General features: G+C 53.8%; 1 protein-coding gene across 1 annotated transcript in view; it reads left to right on the plus strand.

Moving 5' to 3' along the window:
* LOC311314450 (insulin receptor-like) overlaps nucleotides 1–24,506 on the plus strand; it is a 70,474-nt gene that overhangs the window by 28,159 nt on the left and 17,809 nt on the right. The window contains 1 exon segment of the mRNA XM_084444805.1: nucleotides 22,862–23,186. Within this exon segment, the coding sequence (XP_084300931.1) occupies nucleotides 22,862–23,186 (325 nt within the window).

Here is a 24,506-nt window from a genome sequence, read left to right on the forward strand (position 1 = left end):
ACTCAATCCTGCTCCACAGCCCTGCCTCGGAGGAAACGCACACACGCTGACAACGTTAGCGAGCCCTCCTCTTCTGGAGGAAGGAAACACAAACGTACCACGCTCGCTCTCAGAAGCACATCCAAGGAAATCACACACGCCCGCACACACACACTAGCAGCAACACACATGTAGCCAGCAGTACTCTTCTCTGTCCACTCTCATCCCTCTCAGCCACTCACTACCTGGGGTCTCCATTCCTCTCTGATGTTCTCCATTTGGGATAGTTTAAGCTGCCCCCCCCCCCCCCACCCCCCCCGTGGCTTGCTTTACATACCCGGCCCTCGTCTGCGTTTGAATTACCATGAATATCTCATGAGGAGGAGGAGAGGTGAGGAGAAGAGGGGAGAGAGAGAGAGAGATCTGGAGAACTCATTTGCATCGTCCATGGCTGCTACCTTGCATGCTTGTCAAAGAACACACATTCCATTAGATGAGCTGCCGTCGTTCCCCCCCCGTGTTTATGAACGTGTGTTTGCGCGTGTGTGATCGTGTGTGCGCGCGCATGTGTGTGTGTGTTGGTTCATGCCTGTATGTAGCCTATGTTCTTACATGTCTCGTTGTATTTGCATATATGCTACTGTCTGGGAGTTTCAGAGTGCGTCTCTTAAAGAACAGTAGCAGAACGTTCCTGTGCCAAAAGCCGTGGTTGTTTTTCAGCTGAATGCATCAGTGCTGCACCAAGCCCTACATCACCCTTATTTATTTATGTATTATTTATTCATATCCATATAGCACGTACATAATCCATCTTATACTGTATTGAAAGGGTACTAATTGTGTAATTTGTGTTAATTTGTAAATTTATGTTATTTTCATAATTTGTTAATTTGGAATTTGGAATTGAATATTACAGTTGATCTGTATCAAGCATAATCTTGGAGCCAGCACCAACGGTGTGACTGTACACCGTACATTACATGTGACAAATAAAGGCATCTTGAATCTTGATTCGCTGCTTTACTACGCTATGCTAGGCCAGGCTATTTACTTTATAGTGAACTACTGTACTATGCCAGGCTAGGCTAGCTACTCTGCTGAGTGCTACAGTGCAACTCTAGGCTATTATAGCTCATCTGCAGAGTGCTACAGTGCTACGTTAGGCTAGGCTAGCTACTCTGCAGCGCGCTACTGTGCTACGCTAGGCTATGCCATCAACTCTACTGAGAAATACAGTGCTGCGCTAGGCTAGGCTAGCTCCTCTGCTGAACACTGCAGTGCTGTGCCAGCCATGCTAGGCTAGCCATTCTGCTGAGCGCTACAGTGCTACGCAAGGCTAGGCTAGGCTGCTCCATTCATTAGCAGCAGGCCGCCCCAGGGGATCTGGAAGAGGCTATCAATGGGCGCTCCATCGATGTTATCAATGGGCACTCCACTCAGCTCTCTAAAAGCGTACATTTGCATAGCCCGGCTAAGACATACACACACACACTCTCACTCACCAGCACGTGCATAGTACACACATCCACTCTCACTCACACAGACACAAATTAGGGCACTCACTAACAATCACTTATGCACACACACACGCGCGCCGACTGGAAGCCTTGGCATTGGCTGGCGCTGAGCAGTGCACCGGGGTAGAGGAGGGGCGGGGCCTCCTGAGCCGTGTGCCATCATCCTCCGCTCCCATCCTCTCATCCTCCTCTCCTCCCCCTCTCTTCTCATCTCCTCCTCTCCTCCTCATTTCTCCTCTCTCAGCATTTCTATTAGCAGATACTGCTGTGTGTGTGTGTGTGTGTGTGTGTGTTGTCTGAGTCAAACTGAAGTAACTAGCTGACCGGTAATGACTCAGTGGAGGAAAGACGCTCCTCCATCTGCATCAGGTCTGTGGTCTGCAGTAGGACGCCATCTACCCACTCCGCTGGCAATAGCCTGCGCTGCCTGCTAGGATGGACTGGCAGGCTGTAGAAGAACACACACACACTCGCATACACGGGAGTGGTGGTTGAGCTAGCTAGCAGAGTTTGTTGTCATTATGACTCAAGTATGTGTTGTACACACACACACTCACTCACTCACACGAACACACACACACACACACTCACACACACACTCACACGCCATTCCTAAGCCTCCGGTAGTGATGGACCTGAACCCTCTGGGCCTCGGAATGAACTGTTATGAACTGATGAGGACTGCTATGCTCCCTCTCTTTCTCTCTCTCGCTCTCTCACTCTCACTCTCTCACTCTCTCTTTCTCTTTCTCTCTCTCTCTCTCTCTCTCTCTCTCTCTCTCTCTCTGAACCCTCTGGGCCTCGGAATGAACTGTTATGAACTGATGAGGACTGCTATGCTCCCTCTCTTTCTCTCTCTCCCTCTCACTCACTCACTCTCTCTCTCACTCTCACTCTCACTCTCACTCTCACTCTCACTCTCTTTCTCTCTCTCTTTCTCTCTCTCTCCCTCTCTCTCTCTCTTTCTCTCTCTTTCTCTCTCTCTCTCTCTCTCTGTCTGACCCTGATAGTTGTGGTTAATTCCCGCCGACCCGTGTGACTTTTGTGAGGTTCTGCCAAAACAAGACCAGAACGGAACCATAGCGCGGGGCCGGCGTGGTAGCGAGCATCATGACTGAACCAGAGGGCTTGTAGTCGCACCCTGGGGGTGGGAGGGGGGGGGGGGGGGGTCAAGGGGAGGGGGGATCAGGGCCTGTGGATGGCTTGGGCTTCTTTCTGCTGACAGGCAACAGGTTAGCAACTGTGGGTGCGTGCGTGTGTGTGTGCGCGAGAGCAGGTCGTTCCCCTCAGTGTCCGAGGCCTGTGCCTAGTGGGCGTGTGTCAGGCCGGGGTGGTGGTGATGGTCGTTCATGACCGCGCGGCTGCTGTCCGAGGAGGGAAGCCTGGCAGGCACTCAATGCCGGCACACAGGCGCTGCTTGTTGTACGGAGTTCACAGAATGGGCTTCCTGATTGCTTCCTGCCATTGTTGGGACACTTCCTACTGCAGGCTTATGAATGAGCCTGGAGGCGGGGCGCGGAGATGGGGCGCGTGTGTGTGTGTGTGTGTGTGTGCGTGTGTGTGCGTGTGTGTGTGTGTGCGTGTGTGTGCGTGTGTGTGTAAAGAAGCACCACATGCGGAGTATCAGTCACCTGAGACTTGGTCCTTAATGAAATGAGAGATGGATGGAGGGGAGGAGGGGTTGCATAACATGTATGAGCAAAGCAACCCCCAAACCCCCCCCCGTGCTCGCACACACACACACACACACACACCTACCTCGGGAGGATTATTGTCAAGCGTTTGGGAAAAGCGGATGACGGCTGGCTGGAAAGCACCATCACCACTCCACTATGGAGCTGTGGACACGCACGCACACACACACACACACACACGCCCTGTCCCCGGGGGTAGTGGTCAGGTCAGCGCGAGGCCCGGTGTCGTTGAGGGTAGTTGTTCAAATGATGCTGGTTATAAATACCTGCACTATCTCTGCTGTGTGTCGTGTCAACATGCTCTCATATTAGCCCATAAACATGTTACCTACAGCTGCCGGACTCAGGCTCTCTCTGCTGGATACATACACACACACACACACACACACACACACACACATTGATGTCTGTTTAGTCCAGTGATCAACTGACAGAAGGTAGTAAGGGGAGCCCACACACCCCTTCTGTCTCTGACGATCGAGACAGCACTCACTTTCTTCTATGGGGCGGGTGAGTCATGGCGAAGTATGTAGCCGTTCTCAGTCCACCACAGACACACACACACACACATGCCTCCGTTTACGCAATTAAGCTGTCTGCACGGCCGCAGAGAAGCGGCCCTGTGTTGTGTTTTCAGCGAAAAAGTGTTTTTTGACCTTGCGTCGGAGGCTTAACTGACGGTAAGCATGTACAGTATTTGGGACATCCGACGCGCGCGCACCAGTGAATACCAGGAATTTCCCTGGTAGACCGGGCTTTGAGGGCGGGGCGGCGTGGGGCGCGGGCGGCGTTCCTGTTCCCGCCCCGGTGAATCTGAAACGTCATCAGCTTCTGCGGAGATAAAACCCGACGGACTCCTTCCCGGCATCGTCCGGAGCAGCACCGTACAGGGCTATAGATAGATAGAGTAATAGGCTAGCTTAAGGCTAAAAGCTACCCTCACAGAGCGATTGATTGGTTGATTGATCCATTTATTTCTGTTGGGGAACTCGACTAAAAGCATTCCCAGAGTGCACATGAGTGTCTGTAATGTTTCTGTCCCATGTGGTCGTTCATACGTACATAGAGACCTGCTGTAGTGTACAGTAGATAGGCACAGTACAGTAGATCTAGGTAAGTAACTGCGAACATAGAACAGCGATGCAGAGTTTGACCGGACTGTCCGGTGGGGCGTCCAACCGTGGTCTTAGAGTCGGGGGAGTCGGGGGTCCCTCCCTGTCTCCGGTGAAACCCCCATTTGGGCTCTCGCGGTGAGAGAGGGGCGTCCATCGTTCCCCCGGGTGTGATTCTCCCTCCGACGGCCACTCACCCCCCCCCCCCCCCCTCCGCTCCTGAACGCCGCCGCAAGAGCTGGCCGCTAGCCGCCGCGCTCAAATCCCCCATTAATGGCGTGATCACGCAGGTTATCCTGTCACGGCGCTGCCAGGCGCCGGCTGAGGGGGCCACGGGAAAAGGCGAGCGCGAACCGACGTCCCGACGACCGCGGATCACGACGTGCGGACTCCCCCCTCCCCCCCCCACCCCACACAGGCTAGCACCACTTTTTATGTTTTAGATGTATTTATTTCTGCTTTATTTGGACGGAACAGATAGGAAAGGTGGGAGAGAGGTAGCTCATCTCTGGGCGCTCCTCTTGTCCAGCGACGTTTGAGTCACGATGTCGCACAGATGAGAGAGAGAGACTGACGGGCTGTCACTTCCTCAACATGCGACCCCACCACCACACCACACACACCCCCACCAAGCCTGCCTTCTCAGTGCCACACCCAAGTTACATTTTTGGGAGGTGGGGCGGGGGGGTTGAAGAGTTGAAACTTGCTGGATTACTCAGCAGTGTGAGGGTTTGTTTTTCTCACACACACACACACACGCGCGCACGCATGCGCACACAAACACGCATGCACACACACACGCTGTGAGTGGTTTTGGTTCCCTCAGCGGTGGCGGACATACGCTCTTTACTGGGTTGAATCGGAGCGGCAGAACTGGAAGGATAGAGCAGTTCTATGTGGGCTTGAATAACCAGCGGGGCCGCATCAAGAATGCCTGAATAGAAACACAAGCTCGGGCTTGTTGGCTCCGTGAAGACTCTCAGGACAAGCTTTCATTTTGATAGTTTTGATAGTGCGCCTTTGTCAGGTTGTCAGCTTTCTCTTTTTATGTTATCCTCTCTCTTCGTCTCTCTCTCTCTCTTCATCTCTCTCTCTTTATCTCTCTGTCTCCTGGCTTCTGTACTGCTACTTAAAAAGCCTCCATTGTTGCTCCGCCTCCTCCTCATCCAGATAACAGTAGTTTGCCCCCCCCCCCCCCCCCCCAGTCGCCTGCCAGCACCTCGGTTGCACCCAGAGGAAGTGGCATGGTGCTATCTGCTCACCACACGTGCCTGGCTGAGGCCTCTCTCTCTCTCTCTAACTCTCTGTCTCTCGCTCTCTTTGTCTCTCTCTCTCTCTCTCTCTCTCTGTCTCTCTTTCTGTCTCCCTCTCTTTCTCTGTCTCCCTCTCTCTGTCTCTCTCTCTCTCTCTCTCCCTCTCTCTTCGTCTCCTTCTCTCTCCCTCTCTCTCTCTCTCTCTCTCTCTCTCTCTCCCTCTCTCTCCGTCTCCTTCTCTCTCTCTCTCTCTCTCTCTCTCTCTGGCCCTGGGTGAACTGGACAACCTCAGAGGCCTCCAAAATGGAGGGAAAGGCCGGCGTCAGTCAAACCTCCCCTCTGCTCCCCTCCTTCCTCTCACTCTTCTCCTCCTTCTCTCTCACGTTCTCTCGCTCGGCCCCTCTTCATTTTTTTTCCTCTGTCCCTCTTCCCTCGCTGTGCTCTCTCTCTCTCTCTCTCTCTCTCTCTCTCTCTCTCTCTCTCTCTCTCTCTCCCCCTCTCTCTCGCGCACTGTGGTATGCAGACGCGCTGGAATTTCTGGGCCTCAAAATGATAGACCAAACTTGTCAGCCTGGCTCCTGTTACTGCCAAGATGGCCGCCGTGCTAGTGCGCATGTGCCTGGGATGGGTGGAAATATGAGGTTATGTGTGCGTGTGATTGGTGGAAGCGGACAGTCATGTGTGTGTGTGTGTGTGTGTGTGTGTTTGTGAGAGAGAGAGGGTGTGTGAGAGAGAGTGGGTGTGTGTTGTTGGGAGATTCGCATTTGCGTGTGCCTAGTGTTTTGTTTTTTTGTCTGTGGTTTTATTGTTTATGAGTGCATGGTTGTGTGTGTGTTTGTGTATACAATAGCTTAGTTCTCACACACACGCCCCTCCACTGTTTGCGTGTTTTGCATTCTAGAGAGGTGTGCATATGTGTGTGTGTGTGTGTTGTGTGCAGGAGAAAGATTAAGAAGACGAGAGCGTGAGCGAGAGGCGTGTCCTTCTCCCCGACGCCCCTCCTCTTTCTCCTCCCTCTCTCCGCGGAGAAGGACTCAAATGGGAGAGGAGAGGAAGAGAGGGGTCTGCTTGCTTTCCCTGAAGTGTGTGAGGTGGGCTAGATAATTAGCTGACACATCCTCTCACTCCCCCCCCCCCACCCCCACCCCACTTTCCTCTCTCGTGGACCGATCACGTGTCGGGCGACTGAGGCAGCCCTTGTCCCGAAAGGAGGAATGTTAATCGTTGCCCTGCGCAGACCCCCCCCCTTCCCCCCCACATTGACATCACGGCGGGCTCCTGCGCCATCCCGGCGCACGGTAGAACATACCAGAGTCTTAACCTCCGTCATCCGCCGTCAACCGACCCCGCCGACCCTGCCCTCGGGGCCGCGCGGCGCCGACGGTAGAGACCCGACCCCGGGGTTCGCCGCCGCGGGCTGTCCGGTAGCGGTCCTGAAGCTTAACGTTTAAACGAGTGACCTCGCGTCACGTCCTCGTTAAGTGTCCTCGGTGTGGACGTCGGCCGCGCGATTAAGCCGTGTAATCGGAGCGTATAGAGTTTCAAAACGTTTATTAAAGCTGTCACCCCCGCGATGATACATCCAGCTGACGGCTTGAGGCAACATTGCGGGCCGCTCGTATAGTTTGAAGTGCGTTAGTGGAGGACATAAGTACGAACCCACTCCAGCCTCGAGCGAGCGGTTCCGGTGCAAGCGAGCCCTGTGGTCAGGAGCGGAGGTCCAGGTTTAGACTGTGAGGTAGGCGGTCAGTCAGCCAGGGGAACAGCCTCTTCCTCCCACCCGGCCAGAAACAACAGCTTACCCACCCGTTGAGGCATGCGCCCGCTGTGGAGACACTGTGTGCGCGCGTATGTGCGTACGACGTGTGTGTCACGAGCCACTGTGACGTCCGGCCTGGCTAATATTTAGCATGCCTGGACTGGCTTCCTCCCAGCGTCTGTGTGTGTGTCTGTGTGTGTCTATTTGTGTGTGCGTGTGTGTGACGGCATTGTTGTACTGTAACTAAAAAAGGCCTGGTCGGTCCTCCCCGCGCGTGGTTGTCATCATCGCGGCTAATCTCAACCCTGCCCTCGCTCCCCAGCTATGCGGCCCCTGGGGGGTTGGGGGGGGGTGGTGCGTGTTCCCCTGCTCGCATACCACGAGAACATGTCCGCCCGGTGCATGAGGCGGTGGGGAGAGAGCGAGGGGACTTTCTCCTCGTTGCGGACGACCGTCATCATGGTCCGGGCTTAAAAAAACAACAAAAGTGTGTTCCACAGTGCATTGTGGGGGGGGGTGTGTGCATGTTTCTGTGTGTGTGATTGCTTTTAAATGGGTGGGGGTGAGTGGAGCTGTGGCTGTGGAGATAGGATGTGTGTGTGTGTGTTGTGTGTGTGTGTGTGGGAGGGGGGGGGGGGGGGGCAGTTGATCACGGGACACGCAGCAGCCTATCGGGAGGCCGCGGCGCTCCCTGCTTTGTCCCCCTGCAGAAAGAAAGGAGAGAGAGAAGGAAGAGAGGAGAAAGAGAGGGATGACCAGAGAGGCAGTGGCAGCTCACCACAGGGCTTTAGTAGAGGCCTACTGTGCCCAGTCCTCCTCGTCCTCCTCCTCCTCCTCCTCTCAGCAGGCCAGTCTCTCACCCTCGGCGCTCCCCGGGGTGTGTCTGGGCAGTGCGAGGGCGACACGCCCTCCTGTGTGTCTGCGGAGGAGAGCGAGCTCGCCTAGCGACAGGGACGGCGTTGGGATGAGACCCCTCCCCCCTCCCCCCTCAACGGGGGACGAATCGACCGAGCGCTGGTCGTCCAGAGCGTTCGACAAAAGCCGCGCGCGTGTCATGACTTCTCTGCCGGTCGATTGGTGAATTGACTTGGCCAAATGGATTCAGTCCCCAGGTCCCCAGGAGTCCGGTCTGGTTCTGCAGAGCGTCGGTCGGTCAGGGTCCGACTCAGACCACCTACCTGCCTCCAGCCCCCACCCCCACATCCAGACCCTCACTTCCTCTCTGATTCGATTTGTCCCCTCTTCTACTCCTTTTTTGATCTTATTAGATACACATACGCGCGCACACACACGCGCGCAGAGGACACACCCCTCTCTACCCCTGTGTCCTGTTGCCCTGCAGTGTCCCGTATCTATGGGTCAGTCAGAGCCACTGTTGTTCAGGAGGATGGAAGTGTTCGGTCAGGTCCACACACACACACACACACACACATATACAGAGGCCAGTAGGTCAAGGCGGTCAAATATACACACACACACACACACAGTTGGGAGAAAAGTCAGAGGTCTCGCTGACGGGAACATCCTTCCTGTGTTCTTTCTGCATATCTTATCACAAGGTGAATGTAGACGTTCAGGCAGCGAGTCTCTCCATCCTTCCTTCCTCCCTCCTCTCTCACGACGTGTCATGTGACAGGATTGCTGTGTGTGTGTGTGTGTGTGTGTGTGTGTGTGTGTGTGTGTGTGTGTGTGTGTGTGTGTGTGTGTGTGTGTGTGTGTGTGACAGACACTGATAGATATACAAAGTGATAGACTTAAGTAACCTAAGCCTGAAATATGGATATCTAACCGGCTGCTATAAACAATGAATAGATTCTCTGAATGTGTTCTCTGGATACTAATCAACTCAAACTCATTAGAAACGAATAGCTATAGCTAGCTAGCAAATTCAATTCATGAAACTGTCAACTGTCCCGAATGTTGGGATGTTGGACTCGGAATACAGTCTACGTTAGCTCATTTTTGCTAGCTAGGGCTATGCTAGCCAGTAATAGGCTGATAACGTTATTGCTCACTTGCATTAAATGGAAGAATATTTGCCTACCATTGAGTTACAGGCTGAAACAAACAAGGTTGTTGACTCTGAGTCTTGTACAGTATGTCCTCTGGATCCAATTCGGGTTCAAACATATATGTTTGTACCACAAAGAGAATCCATTTTTCAGTAGCGGTACTTGACAGCGCAGCTAGCAAAGCTTCTGCAAGCGCGTCAGTAGCCATGGTTACCAAACTCACAAAAAATCACAAAATTAACAAAATCACATTGACGGGCAGTTCTCTTGACACGCCCAGAAAACGAGGTGGAGGGGGAAATTTGGGCATATTAAAAGCAGTATTATAGTACTTAAAAATGACTGAATAACAAAATTGATGGGCATATTCCGTTCTGTCACCTAAAGATAACTGTCATTCAACCACTTTATTCCCCCTTTAAAGCTCGCGGACAAAAAAAAACAATTTTTTGAAGGAAATCCCCAAACTTTCCACACATCACTTATCAAATGATCGGGAGTAGAGATCTCCGGAGTGTCGTTTTCTGCCTCGCATTCGGCCATTGTTAAATGAGATGAAGTGCGCCGCGTGCGTTAGCTTAATTGTTCATCACACGAAATACTAATTCGAATAGCAATTGTAAAATTTGAATAGCATACTTAAAAAAAATAAATAAAATCGAATTATATTCAAATACCAAAATTCTAACAGCCCTAGTCTGAATGAGAACAGGACAGTCTGGATGATAACAGAGGGAAGGAGGGAGGTGAGGAGTGACGGAGGGAGGGGGGGAGGAGAAGGAAGCGAGGAAGAAGGAGAAGGGAGCGAGGGAGGAGAAGGGAGCGAGGGAGCGAGCAGCGGTCAGTCAGTGCGTCTCCTTGTTTACCTCTCTGGCTCCTGTGTTTCAGCGAGGAGCTTTTCTTTCTCTTTGTCCTCCAGCCAGCCAGGGGGGTTTCCATTGACAACACCTGCGCCCCCACTAGGCCCCCTCGGCTCAACCCCCTCTTTCATCAGTGTGTGTGCGTGTGTGTGTGCGCGCGTGCATGCATGTGTGTGTGTTTGTCAGTGTGTCATTAGCCTCCTTATTCATTGGTTCTACTCCCTAGAGCACTGAACACACACATACAGTAACACAAACACACGCACAGACACACACACACACACACACACACACACACACACACATCGCCCCCTTCGAGGACCCCACCGCTCCAACAGCCATCCTGCTGTGAAAATCCCTCTGCCCGGGCTTGTTTTTCTGTCAGGCCCCTGAAGGGACGCCCGTGAGCCTTGCTGGGCCGGCCAAGGCCTTTAGAGGGCTAACTAGGTTCGACTACCTCCCCTGCCTCGTCCCTCCTGTCTTCTGCTCCTCCTCCCTTCCTCATATCCCCTCTTCATTATCATCATCATCATCATCTGTTGACGGATTCTGACCGTCTCCGACTGACTGTGATGATGATGATGATGATGATAAAGAGGAGGTATGAGGAAGAGGAGGTCAGAGGATGGTAGAAGGAGACGGTCAGACTCCGTCAACAGATGATGATGATGATGAAGAGGAGGAGGTAAGAGGAAGAGGAGGTAGGAGGATGGTAGGAGGAGACGGTCAGACTCCGTCAACAGATGATGATGATGAAGAGGAGGAGGTAAGAGGAAGAGGAGGTAGGAGGATGGTGTGCTCAGTAAACCAGTGCCACGGCGGCGCGTCCACGGCGGTGCGGCGGCGTCCGCTGCCAGGGAGACTTACTTGGTCTGAGGGGACGCCGTGCCTAGCCCAGCCTGGGGGGCGGGGCCACCGAACCGGCCGGTGCGATCCGCCTGTGGTGCCGATAGGTGAGGAGAGGCCGGGACTCTCGGTGGAATCCACCGGAAAAAACGGAGTTCTTCCTGGGAGAGAGAGAGAATAAATTCATTGAAATGAACACGTTATCTAGAGAACTCAACTGTGGGCCGTGTTTGTTTATGAGTTTTTCCATCCCACACAGCGCACGCACACACACACACGCACACACACACACACAGCGTTATCGTATCTGATACTGGTATCTGTATATGGTACGGAACATTGAGCCACGTAGAGTTCATTGCTGTCTTTTGAAACTGGCTGAATGTTTCTGGCTGTGCAGGGGGGTTTACTGTAGGGATACGCTGTCTTGATTCATTTGACAACAATCCAGCGCAGTTACTAGAGTTACAGAGTGGAGTAGAACAGAACAGAGATGTAATCTCATAATCTTGTTTTTGAGGAAGGAGCCTGCTGATTGCTCAGAATGGAGGCAAACAAGGTGGGCGTCACGCACACGTACGAATCTCTCGCCTTCCCCTCTCTCCTCCTCTGTGGCACGTCCTCCACGTGGGCGCGACCCCCCCTCCGTTTGGCTGCCCCCAACCCTAACCCTGTCACCAGGCCAGCCCCTCCCAGGGCAGTGCTGGGGTAGGTCAGGTGAGCAGGACGGAGCGTATGTTGACGACTGTTGTGGTAGGTCACTACGGCTGCTGTTAATCTTTAACATGCTGGCCAGGAGGTGTGTTTGTGTGTGTGTGTGTGTGTGTGTGTGTGTCCATCTGCAGATGTCTACCCCCTGCATCAGTACCAGACGAGAGACGCACAGATCATTCCTGCTCCTCTCTCCTCTCATTTCAGCCGTTAATCGTCTGTCTGCACAGGGAACCTCTTTAGCCTGGCCGTTATTGGAACTAACATTTTAATTAGGGGACGTTTTAGAGCCACGCACGCTGAATTACCATCACAACAGTGACATGTTAGGAGGCCGGCAGACACACACACGGGTAGACAGACAGGCAGCACTCCACACCCGGGGTTCATGTTCTTCCTCCGTCGCTGGGAAACCCCCCCCCCCCCACTGCCAATAGTCTGGCCAGGAAGAACCCCCCCCCCCCCCCCCCCAAGCCAATAGTCTGGCCAGGAAGAGCTTCTCCCCCCACCCAGCCAATAGTCCGGCTAGGAAGAACCCCCCCAACCCCACCCCCCCAGCCAATACAATAGTCCGGCGATCGGCTGGCGAGGACCTGGGTTTGACCTCCGTCCGTCCAGCGAGAGGGAGGAGGAGAGAGGCTGGATGGACGATCACCGCCTCAGACCACAACTTATTTTTTCCAAAGCTTTAGTGATCGTTACCCCCCCCCCCCAGTCTCCACGGCTACAGTTGAGACTTTTCACCTCAGTGGGACGTGCTCTGGGCTGGGGGCGCATCGGGAACCAGTGGGGGGTCGAGGCTGTCGTCCTATCCCAGACCGGCCTCTCCTCCTCCTCCTCCCTGGGCCGACCCCGGGGCTGAGGCCTCCTCCGGTGGCCCCACAAGGCCGGTGATCTACGGAGGAAAAGGCGCCAGACGTTTTTTCTAGACTTCGAACGGCAAAAGAGAAGACAAGCCGGAGAGAGAGAGAGAGAAAAACCAGTCGCTCAGAACAATTGAATCCCCCCCCCGCCCCCCTCTCTCTCCTACGCTCCGCCAGCCCCTCCCTATCGCAGGGGATGGAGGGGATTAGATTAGAGGGAAGGCCACGCGGAGGTCAGGCCGACCTTGCTGAACCGCCGTTATCCAGGAGAGGCAGGTGGAGAGGGACTCCGGAGGGGTTAACGCCGGTAACCGACCGTCCGGTCGAAGATCGCTCGGCCGCGGACGGCGGTACGCCGGGGATGGGGGCGCACGCGCGCGCACGTACACACACACACGTACACACGGTCTCTTGGGTACGCAGCGGGCTTCGGGATGCAGAGTCCCGTCTACACAGGCAGCCCGCTGTGCCCTGAATACGAAGCAGCTCTCGCCTACACACACACACACACACACACACACACACACACACACACACTCCATTCGAACACACTCGCTATCCTGACGTGCACCGTGCAGACACACATTGTGCTAACACACACCGTCTTGACACACACACTTTCCAGGCACACACACCATCCAGCCACATATCATCCACACACACACAGACACACACTCACAGTCAGACACACGCCCCCTCCACACACATAAACCATCCAGACACACACCACTCCACACACACACTCCCCGTCCACACACACACACTCACCATTCACACACACACACACACACACACACACACACACACACACACACACACACACACACACACACACACACACAGCTTCCAGACACACTGGCGTGGCCCTCTGCTCTCTCCGCCTGTAGCAGCTCTGACTGCAGGTCCTGCAGCCGCACCACACCAACGATGGGGGAGGAGTGTGTGTGAATGTGTGTGCGTGCGTTTGTGTGTCTTGATGGTTGTGTTTCTGTGAGAGTGGGTATGGGGGAGGTGTGTGCGTGCGTGCGTGCGTGCGTGCGTATGTGTGTGTCCTGATGGTTGTGTTTCTGTGAGCATAGGGATGGGGGAGGTGTGTGTGTGCGCGTATGCGTGTGTGTGTGTGCGTGCGTGTGTGTGAGGAAGGGGGTGTGTGTCTTTGTTTCCCTCTTTGTGTCGGCCTGCGTCTACGTCCCCGTTTGCCTTCTGTTGCGTCTGCAGCATCCTTGTCTTTGTTTACATCTACCATGCTGCGCGGACGCCTTGTTTGTTTGTTTGTTTGTGTTTTTTCTTTCATGTCGTTTCCGCGTGTGCTCCATCTGCCTCTCGGCTTCTGCACGCGCGTGTTTGTGCGTCTGAGAGCATCAAGTCAGCGTTACTGCCAGAGATCTATAGTAGCCCCTCCCCTACTCCGAACCCTCAGTTCTTTAGTGGGCTGATTCATTGATGGTGGGGGGTGGGGGGGTAGGACCACTTTGACTTGGGTTACAGGAAAGGCTGGCAAAGTGTGTGTGGGGGGGTGAAAGGGTGAGAGAGGGGGAGACGGAGAGAGAGAGAGAGAGAGAGAGAGCTGGCTGGAAGCAAAGTGCAGGGAGCTGACTCACTGTTTCTGTTTCTCTTGTGTTTCTTTCTCACTTTCAGTTTTGTCTCTCTCACTCTCTCTCTCTGTCTCTCTCTCTCTCTGTGTCTCTCTCTCTCTCACTCTCTCTCTCTCTCTCTCTCTCTCTCGGCCATTGCTGCTGGCCTCGGAGTCTGTCCGAACCCGAAGCCCCTGAAACGGGAGGAGGAGAGAGGAAAGAGAGAGAGAGAGAGAGACTGATCTGTTTTGCTCCTTCTCTCTCCCTCCCCCTCTCTCTCTCCCTCTCTCTCTCTCTCTCTCTCTCTCTGGGTAGTGTCACCTCAGGACAGGGCTGGGTGACTGGGTTCTCTGCTGCCAGGAGCAGATAATGGTCCATTCAGACAGAACGGCACAGAACAGAGCGGCGGTGGCCCCGCCCGGCCCCGGGGGAAGAGAGAGCCAGAGCACCTGACTCACGGCCGGACCTGCTCTGCTCTCGGCCAAATAAAAGGATTGAATTCCTCCGGCTAAGCGCCCTGTTTATCTAGCGGCCCGACGTCCGTAACCCGGATTAGCAGGCGGGGTTTAGATGTCGTCCGGGGTTATGGTGGTGGAGGGGGGGGGGGGGCTTTTTGGAAGGGTCTTTTAAGGCGAGTGTGAGCGATCGGTGAAAGAGCTGTGTGTCCGCCGCCCCTGCGTTGTCTTGCCTCCGCCGCTGAGTCACAGATCGGCGGTGTTGCGGTGAAACTCCCCTCCTGGTTCGGCAGAGCTCGTCGTCCCCCCGCAGACCCGCTCGCCGTGCGAGGACTCGCGCCGGCCTGTGAGCGCTCCGTGTCTGGACCGCGCGACTCCTCTCAGAGTTTCTGCGCGCGTGTGCGTGTGTGCGTGCGTGTGTGTGTGCGAGGATGATAATCGGGGTGTTGACGATCTCTCAGGCTGCACAGTTCACCTCTCCATCAGCTCCACTGTCAGCGATATGTCCACTCAGCATAGTCGTGTGTGTGTGTGTGTGTGTGTGTGTGTGTGTGTGTGTGTGTGTGTGTGTGTGTGTGTGTGTGTGTGTGTGTGTGTGTGTGTGTGTGTGTGTGTGTGTGTGTGTGTGTGTGTGTGTGTGTGTGTGTGTGTGTGTGTGTGTGTGTGTGTGTGTGTGTGTGTGCTTGTGTTTTTGCCTGTGTGTGTGTGTGTGCTTGTGCCAGTGTTTGTGTTTTTTGTGTCTGGAAAAGGTGCAGTGGGCAGGAAATGTAACGGCTATGGGACAAAGTTGAGGGGAGGTGCAGAGAAGAGGAGGAATGGAGGGAGAGAAAGAGAGAGAGAGAGATGGAGGAGGGAGAGAGAGAGGGAGGAGGGAGAGAGAGAGGAGCAGCAGCAGCATCGACGGGCTATTGATTTTAGTTCCCTTTGAACTGTCTGTAATGAGATCTAGTGTCTGTGGCTGTGTGGAGGTGTGTGTGTGTGCGTGCGTGTGTGTGTGCGCGTGCGTCCAGTGGGTGGGGTCAAGGCTGCAGGACGCTGGGAGTTTATATCCCTGAATGATCGTCCTCCCCTCGCCGTCTCCGACCCTTCCGGTACCCATGGGAACGGGCCGGGCCAATGGGGCGAGGCGAGAGAGAGAAGCGACAAGACACAGAGAGCGGTCTGTCTCCGTGACAACCGCATGCTCGACTCAGCTCGCCTGTGTGTGTGTGCGTGTGCGTTTGCGGTGTTATGCCGTTTTCCATATAGGCCTCCTGAACTGGGGAAAGTGTGTGTGTCTGGCGTAGTGTACTATACGTACGTCTGTGTGTTTGGTGACAATGCGAGGTGTGACTTGGCTGGAGTGACGGTATAACGGGTTGTGGTTGTCGGGGCTTTAGAAGCCGTGTTCAGCCGGACTGCGGCGTGGCGGGCAGAGCTGAGGAGAGGAGATCACGTGACCATGATCACAAGTCAAGTGATCCATCATCACCATGACAGCTGAAAACATTGTAGTTTTTTTTTTTTTATATAATTGGGCTGTTATGTAAACCTGTCTACCGAACAGGTAGATCTGAGAGCTGAGCTGAGCTCAGGGCGGAGGAGGACAGGGTGGACCAGGACAGGGTGGACCAGGACAGGGTGGACCAGGACAGGGTGGACCAGGACAGGGTTGACCAGGACAGTGTTGACCAGGACAGGGTGGACCAGGACAGGGTGGACTAGGGGGGGATGACCAGGACAGGGTTGACCAGGACAGTGTTGACCAGGACAGAGTGGACCAGGACAGGGTGGACTAGGGGGGGATGACCAGGACAGGGTTGACCAGGACAGGGTTGACCAGGACAGGGTTGACCAGGACAGGGTTGACCAGGACAGGGTTGACCAGGACAGGGATGACCAGGACAGTGTTGACCAGGACAGGGTGGACCAGGACAGGGTGGACCAGGACAGGGTGGACCAGGGGGGGCTGACCAGGACAGGGTTGACCAGGACAGGGTTGACCAGGGGGGGCTGACCAGGACAGGGATGACCAGGACAGGGTGGACCAGGACAGGGTTGACCAGGGGGGGCTAACCAGGACAGGGTGGACCAGGGGGGGCTGACCAGGACAGGGTGGACCAGGACAGGGTTGACCAGGACAGGGTGGACCAGGACAGGGTGGACCAGGACAAGGTGGACCAGGACAGGGTGGACCAGGACAGGGTGGACCAGGGGGGGGCTGACCAGGACAGGGCTGACCAGGACAGGGTTGACCAGGACAGGGTTGACCAGGGCGGGGCTGAGGGGCTGAGGTATGGATGAGGGAGAGCTCACAGCTGGAGAGTCATGTACCGTTTGGTTCACATGCTCAGATACCATCTTCTCTCCACATCTCTTTCGGGTTGGGGGGAGGAGGGAGGGGAGGGGAGGGAGGGGGGGCTTATTGCACAATTCCAGATTGTTTGTGCAAACAAGGCAGGTTCACCTCTGCAAGTTATGGTTTGATAACTCCCCCTCAAGCACTCCCTTGTGTACGTGAGAGAGTGTGCGTGTGTGTGTGCGTGAGTGTGTGCGTGCGTGAGTCTGTGCGTGAGTGTGTGCGTGAGTGTGTGTGTGTGCGCGCGCGTGCGTGCTGGTGAGAGCGAGGAGTAGTATACTATATAATGGGTCACTGTGACCCATTGGCATAATAAAAAACAAACTTGGCATATAGTAACCTCTGTAATCTGTTTTCGCATGTGTGCGTGCGTATGTGGACGCGCACGCTCCTGAGCCAGAAAGCCAGGCTCCTGTGGCCTGTCTGAGCAGGTCCTCTGCTCTGCCTCTGGTGGGCTGGGCCTCTGCCTGTGACACACACACACACACACACTTTTGACAAAGCAGGTATTTTCTTATCCAAACAGTTAGTGAGTATTTGGATAGGCGTCATTGACTATGAGTCACACACACGCGGAAGAAATACGCCTCAGAATCGCTAGCGTAGCATCGTCGTTACGATCTTCATCATCATCATTATGACAGTTGAAAACATTGTAGTTTTTAAAAGATTTATATAATTGGGCTGTTATGTAAACCGATTTACCTTAAATGAGAGAGTCGGTCGGTGTAATTATTGCTATGGAGCTTAGATATTCACCAGAATATAAACAAAACAAGTTGTAAAACGATTTGGGGGGGGGGGGGCAATATATCTAGCTGGCTACAGATTTATGTCCCGCCACTCATAATGAATCAAAAATATTTTAATTTCACTCCCAGTCAGAAAAGGTCTGCTAGCCATGATGCTAATTTGTATAATGTTGTACTGCATTCAGTTATGCTAAAAACATTAGCGATCAGAACAGTAGGACTTCAAGGTTGGCTACAGAAGACAAACCCGGTTCAGATACACATTGTATAACTGGGTATCTAAAAGGGTCATTTAGAGTTTACAAAAGATGAATAGTTATGTTGTACTGGAGTTAACTTATCGCTAGCCATGCTACTGCTGTTGTAAGCAATGCTAAAATACTAGCTGTGCTGCTAGCCTACTGTTAGCAAGCAAAGCTTGAAGATAGAGCTGTGTTATGCTAACGCTATATTGTCTACAGTTACATATCAACAGTTTGTTGTTGAACACTTTGAGTTGTGAGAGTTTATATTCAATTATGGGTGCATTCATTTCGGTTTGTGGCATGAAAGAAAAATAGTTTGGGTGCATTAGTTTCGGTTTGTGGTGTACGCCGGAAGAGATGATTTGAATGGTGAATTTTAACTAATTCAGTCGATTTCTCAGCCCCTGGTGTTGTGAGTATGTGTCACAGATTGAATCACTGATGTTTAATAGATGGACAGGTAAGAAGCACAGACCCACCACGACACGGCATAATGGTGCGTTTTAAACGGGGAACATTGCTACTATATAATATGAGTTAGGTTTAATGTGTGACTAGTAGTTCAGAGCAGTTGGACCTGTTGTTTTGTGATATTCCTCTGTAACCGATGACTCATACGTACTCAAACTGATACAGGTTGATAGACGTGTGAGAGCTACTGCCCCGTCACTGCTCAGGAATCCAGGTCAGGTTAAATGATAAGACCTAGCTGACCTCCTCCCCTGTTTTCCATCTTACCATGTACTCCTCAGTGTGACACGGTGGTTGTTCCGGTAATTTCTTTTACAACTTCCCCCCTCACCCCCACCCCCTTCGCACACACAACTCTACTATCAACAGCTCGGGGCATTTCTTAGAAGACAGAATTACTTACACTCACGCCCTCCCCTACACACACACACACACACACACACACACACACACACACGCACACACGCACTTTGAAATCAATTGACACCTTGATGGCATGCGTGTGTGTCTGTTCACCTGATCCAGAGAGGGAAACACACACAACCCCCCCCCCCCCCCCCTCCCCCTCCTGTTTCCTGTTCCTACATCTTGTTGTTGGAGCCTTGCATAAACGCTGGTCTCTCTCTGTGTGTCAGTGAGCCCTGCAGCAGAGGGGGGGGGGGGGGGGGGGGCTGGTAGACAGAAGACTCCCCCTCCCCCAGCTGTCCCTTATTGCATTGTTTTTGTCACACTTATCAGGGCTGTCAAAGGAAGGCCACACAAACAGACCTTGGCTACTGCCTCTTTCTTTGTTGTTGTTGTGCGCGTGTGTGTGTGTGTCCTCAGACATTAGTGACAGTTCACTTTCAGTCCGTTTGCCTCAGAGGAATTGGTGTGATCATGTTGTTGTTTTTCTCTCTCTCTCTCGCTCTGTCTCTCTCTCTCTCTCCCTTCCATTCTTTCTCTTCGTCTTTTCAACTGTTGTTCCTTCAAATCAGATCAGCAGAAGCTTTTATAGTATAGCTTTTGAAGCATAGGCCTCCTAGAATATCCAAATCCAGCAGTAGCAATTTTGGTGTGTGTGTGTGTGTGTGTGTGTGTGTGTTTACATGTAAACTGTGTTCATCTCGGCTGTTCAAGAGTAGACGTTAGTGTGTGTGTTCTGTGTAAACCTGTGTGGGTTGGGCGTGTGTGTATGTGTATATTTGCGGTGAAACATGTTTGTTATTGTTCACAGCTCACACACGACACTTCCAATCACAGGGACTCTTTTTGAGGAAGCAATCTTTAAAACCAGGAAGTAGCTCCCTGTACCCGCGCCCCTTGGCTCAGCTTGCCGCACTCCTCCGCCCGGGGGGCCCGCGGGGGTCTCGACCGCCCCCCCCGGGGCGAGGGGCACGTAAACAAACTGATCACACCTTTGGTCAGGCGACACGTCAGGCCGCCCGTGTTCGGGGTTAGCTGCCGTCCGCGGAGCACAATACGGCCCCTAGGACGCTGCTTCCGCCTTCTGTTGTGGACATGAGTGAAACCCTCCCTCCCTCCCTCCCTCCCTCCCTCCCTCCCCCATCCATCCAGCCATGCGAAAACAAAACAAGACGCTGTATGAATGAAAGTGGGAGTGGCTGGCGTGGCCTGGAAAGGCAGCTAGATAGATACTGCTGGTGCAAGCGGGGGCTTTGTGTGTGTGTGTGTGTGTGTGTGTGTCTGTGCACGCACGCCGGGAGGATGGGATGAATGAATGAGCGGGCTGTGTTTTGTCTGAGGGTCCTGGCCAGCTAGCGTAGCCCGGCGCTAGCGCAGACCGAACAGAGACGGATGCGTGGGTTAGCGGCGTGCGCTATCAGAGCCCGAGACACAACACACTGCAGGAGAGAGAAAGAGAGAGAGAGAGAGAGAGAGAGAGGGCGAGAAAGCTGATAACGGGGAGCGGGAGAGAGTGAGAGAGAGATGGAAAAAGAGAGCGATGTGGCGCTCCCCCCCCCCCCCCTCCTCCTCCCCCGCTGTCTGCTCGCCGTCTGCCCCGGGACTCGCGGGGTTAAACCGGGGCGGCCCTCCCGTCAGACGAGGAGGAGGCCGGTGAATGGCTGCCGTCCCCGGCCTGCCGACACATTGGTCGAGGCCGAGGGCGGATCTGCGGTGGGAGCGGAACTCCGGAGCGGACTCTCGTCTGGGGGAGGAGGAGGAGGAGTAGGAGGAGGGGGGGATCTGGAGTCAGGCAGCCGCGGTCGAAGCATATGCACACACACACGCACACACGCACGCACACACATACCAAGGGAGGGAGGAGTGTTCTGTGTGCGCTTGTTTTGGGGGTAGAGGAAAACGAGGAATCAGGAGAGACCCTTATTTGAACTGCAGGGGAAGATCGAGAGGGGTGTTTTTTTTTCAGGTTGTAAACGGCCACCTCCTCTCCCCCCCTCCCCTTCGCGCTCCTCTATCCCTCGTTCATTTCCTCTAGTCTGACTCGCACGGTCGAGACACCCCCCCGCCCCTCCGCAGCGCCCCCCGTCTCATTTGAGTCAGGCAGTGCGATGGCCAGCCCCGGGCGGCCGAGAGGGAGAGAGGGGTCCTCATGTAGTTTCATGGGCAGTAACAGGTCATGTGATGTCCTGAACCAGGGGTGTCGACCCCCGGGGGCCCGCCTGCCCGTCACAGAGGCTCTCAGCTCTTCACAAACACTGTTAGGAGTATATATATACACCCATCGTTCTCCCTCTCTCTCTCTCTCTCTCTCTCTCTCTCTCTCTCTCTCTCTCTCTCTCTCTCTTCTCTCTCATGCTCTCACACAAGTTGGTTGAGGATTGTTTTCTGGTGATAAATCAACAACAGTAACTGAAGTAGAATGCTTAAGGGCATTCTCTCCTTCTGACTCCCTCCCTCCCTCCTTCCCTCTCTCCCTTCCTCTCTCCCTCCCTCTCTCCCTTCCTCTCTCTCTCTCTCTCTGATCTGAAGTCTGATCAGGGATGAAATGAAAGGAGGGAAGAAGGGCTTATCAGGATGAGCTCAGAAGCAGAGTAGTCAGAGCAACTGTGTGTGTGCGTGCGTGCGTGTGTGTGTGTGTGTGCGTGCGTGCGTGCGCGTGCACACGCACCTTTGTGTTTGTACTGTACCTTGGTGTTTGTGACCATTTGCATAAAAGTCTGTGTGTGTGTGTGTGTGTGTCACGGTGGCAATGTCGCAGCCTAATTCTCAAAGGGCCAGTTATTGGTGGTTGATTCAGGTATTGGAGGTTGATTCAGTTATTTGATTCAGGTATTGGAGGTTGATTCAGTTATTTGATTCAGGTATTGGAGGTTGATTCAGTTATTTGATTCAGGTATTGGAGGTTGATTCAGTTATTGGAGGTGTCGCTTACTGGCTTACAGGACAGGTAAGGAGGCAGGTGTCAAGAGGCCTGCGGCGTCTGATTGGGCCTGTCCTGTCCGTTGCTAGCTGTGATCCACGATGCGCTCTCTCTCTCTCTCTCTCTCTCTCTCTCTCCCTTCTCTCCTAACACGCTCTTTCTCTCCCCACAACTTCTCTCGCTCCTCCTCTCTCTCTCCCTCCTCTTGCTTTCTCCTCTCTCTCCCTCCTCTTTCTTTCTCCTCCTCTCTCTCTCTCTCTCCCCCTCCCCCTCTTGCTTTCTCCTCTCTCTCTCTCTCTCTCCCTCCTCTTTCTTTCTCCTCCTCTCTCTCTCCCTCCTCCTTCTTTCTCCTTCTCTCCTTCTCTCTCTCTCTCTCTCTCCCTTTTCTGTTTCTTCCTCCATCCTCCATGGTGAATCCCGGCATGTCTAGTTACCGGTCCTCCCCCACCCACCATCCCCGCGGACCCGAGAGAGAGGACGCCAGGGGAGAGCCTGGCTCAGTTCACAAGGCATTGTGGGAGGTTTATAACCTGAGGGGATCGACCGGCGGCTTCCGTCTGGTTCCTGTCCCCGTGAAGTGAACCCAAATGGAACTGACAAATTCCTCACGCCCGGCCTGCGCGGCCGAGCCTTTCAGGACGAGCCGTATCGGTTCAGTCGGAGTCGGACTGACAGCTGAACGCTTGTCCGAGTCACGGGCCCCATATTTGATCCAGCTGTGTTCCGTTTTGATCCGCAGGCCCCCGCGAGCGCGGAAGTCGCTAAATGCGATGTGGAAAAAAAGCGTCAAATGTGACGAGACGAACTCGGAAATATCCCCGCGAGCGTCCCCGGCGTTTTTGAACGACCCTTAACCCCTTTAATAAGTCCACGTCACCAGCAAAATTAAAAAAAATATATCTACAAAGTATTTAAAAATGTTTCAGAAATATCTCAAAAAAATGCCAACACTTCCTGAAAGCTGAGAAACTGCGCTTTCTAGTGTTAAAAGGAAAATCCAATTCATATTCGGAATGTTGTCACCGTACTCACAGGGTTCAGAGGATTAACCTTCTCTCTCTCTCCACCCCCCCCCCCCCCCCTCTCTCGCTCCAGTGTGTCCGTCGGCCTGCAAGCCGCGCGCATGCACCCCACAGGGCCAGTGCTGCCACGAGCAGTGCCTGGGCGGCTGCTCCAGCGAGGGCAACGCCAGCAGCTGCGCGTCCTGCCGGAACCTCCAGCACGGGGACGTGTGCGTGGACGCCTGCCCGCCCGGCTACTACACCTTCAAGGGCTGGCGCTGCGTCTCCTTCGCCTTCTGCCAGGAGCTCCACAACCAGTGCAGGCAGAGCAAGAGCGCCGACTGCCACGAGTACGTCATCCACGACGGCGCCTGCGTCCCCGAGTGTCCCTCAGGTTACACCACCATGAACTCCAGCACGTGAGTAGACACGCGCTTCGCCACCTTTGAGCTACGCACGCCGGCGGGTACGCTCACCGGGTCTGACGAGAAACGGCGATCGGCGGTGCGTACGGCGCTTGTGTATGAGGGGTGTTGTGTATGCTGGCTTATTCGTCTTTGACTGGGAGCTCGGCCTGTAAATTTCCACCGGTGGAAAAAAGAGTGGCCTGTTTAGATAATAGCTGACCTAGAACTCGGTTCAGATGAATATGACAATAGAACCGAGAGGGCAAAACAGAACGTGGGCATTACACTGCTCTCTCCGCTCGCAAGCCACTGAGGTAAGCACACACACACACACACACACACATATTACATTACAATCATTTAGCTCTCACTTTTATCCAAAGCAACTTAGAATAATTTCATTTAAACGTCAGTGTACTACTACTTATCAGAACTCACAAGTGCATCTCCTTTCTAAAAGTGACTAAGAGCATAATCTAGTGTTGAAGGCAAAGTGAAGAATAGCAATCTAAAAATACAATAGATGCTTAAGAGGGAGGATCCTGGTAGTACTTCTTAAAGAGGTGAGTTTTGAGCCTGCGGTGAAAGATGGCAGTGCACACACACACACACACACATGCACACACCTTAGGAGCCTGGCTGCTTATTGGATGAAAACACAGTGTGATGGGACTGCTCCACTGTGACCCTAAAGAGCTCCCCCCTCCTGTCCCTGAGAGTTCCATCCTGATCCTGAGAGTCCCTTCTTGTCCCTGAGAGTCCCTTCTTGTCCCTGAGAGTCACTTCCTGTCCCTGAGAGTTCCATCCTGACCTTGAGTCACTTCCTGTCCCTGAGAGTCACTTCCTGTCCCTGAGTGTTCCATCCTGTCCCTGAGAGTCCCTTCCTCTCCCTTCCAGTCCCATGAGTCACTTCCTGTCCCTGAGAGTTCCATCCTGACCATGAGAGTCACTTCCTGTCCTTGAGTCACTTCCTGTCCCTGAGAGTCCCTTCCTCTCCCTTCCAGTCCAATGAGTCACTTCCTGTGCCTGAAAGTTCCATCCTGACCATGAGAGTCACTTTCTATCCCTGAGAGTCACTTCCTGTCCCTGAGAGTCACTTCCTGGTCCCTGAGAGTTCCATCCTGACCATGAGAGTCACTTCCTGTCCCTGAGAGTTCCATCCTGTCCCTGAGAGTTCAATCTGTCCCTGAGAGTTCCATCCTGTCCCTGAGAGTTCCATCCTGTCCCTGAGAGTTCCATCCTGTCCCTGAGAGTTCCATCCTGTCCCTGAGTGTCCCTTCCTGTCCCTGAGAGGCCCCTGGGTGAGCAGCAGGCCGGCCAGCCTGGGGAGGC

The sequence above is a fragment of the Borostomias antarcticus genome, assembly GCF_949987555.1.
Source record: "Borostomias antarcticus genome assembly, chromosome: 10".
Taxonomy (NCBI): domain Eukaryota; kingdom Metazoa; phylum Chordata; class Actinopteri; order Stomiiformes; family Stomiidae; genus Borostomias; species Borostomias antarcticus.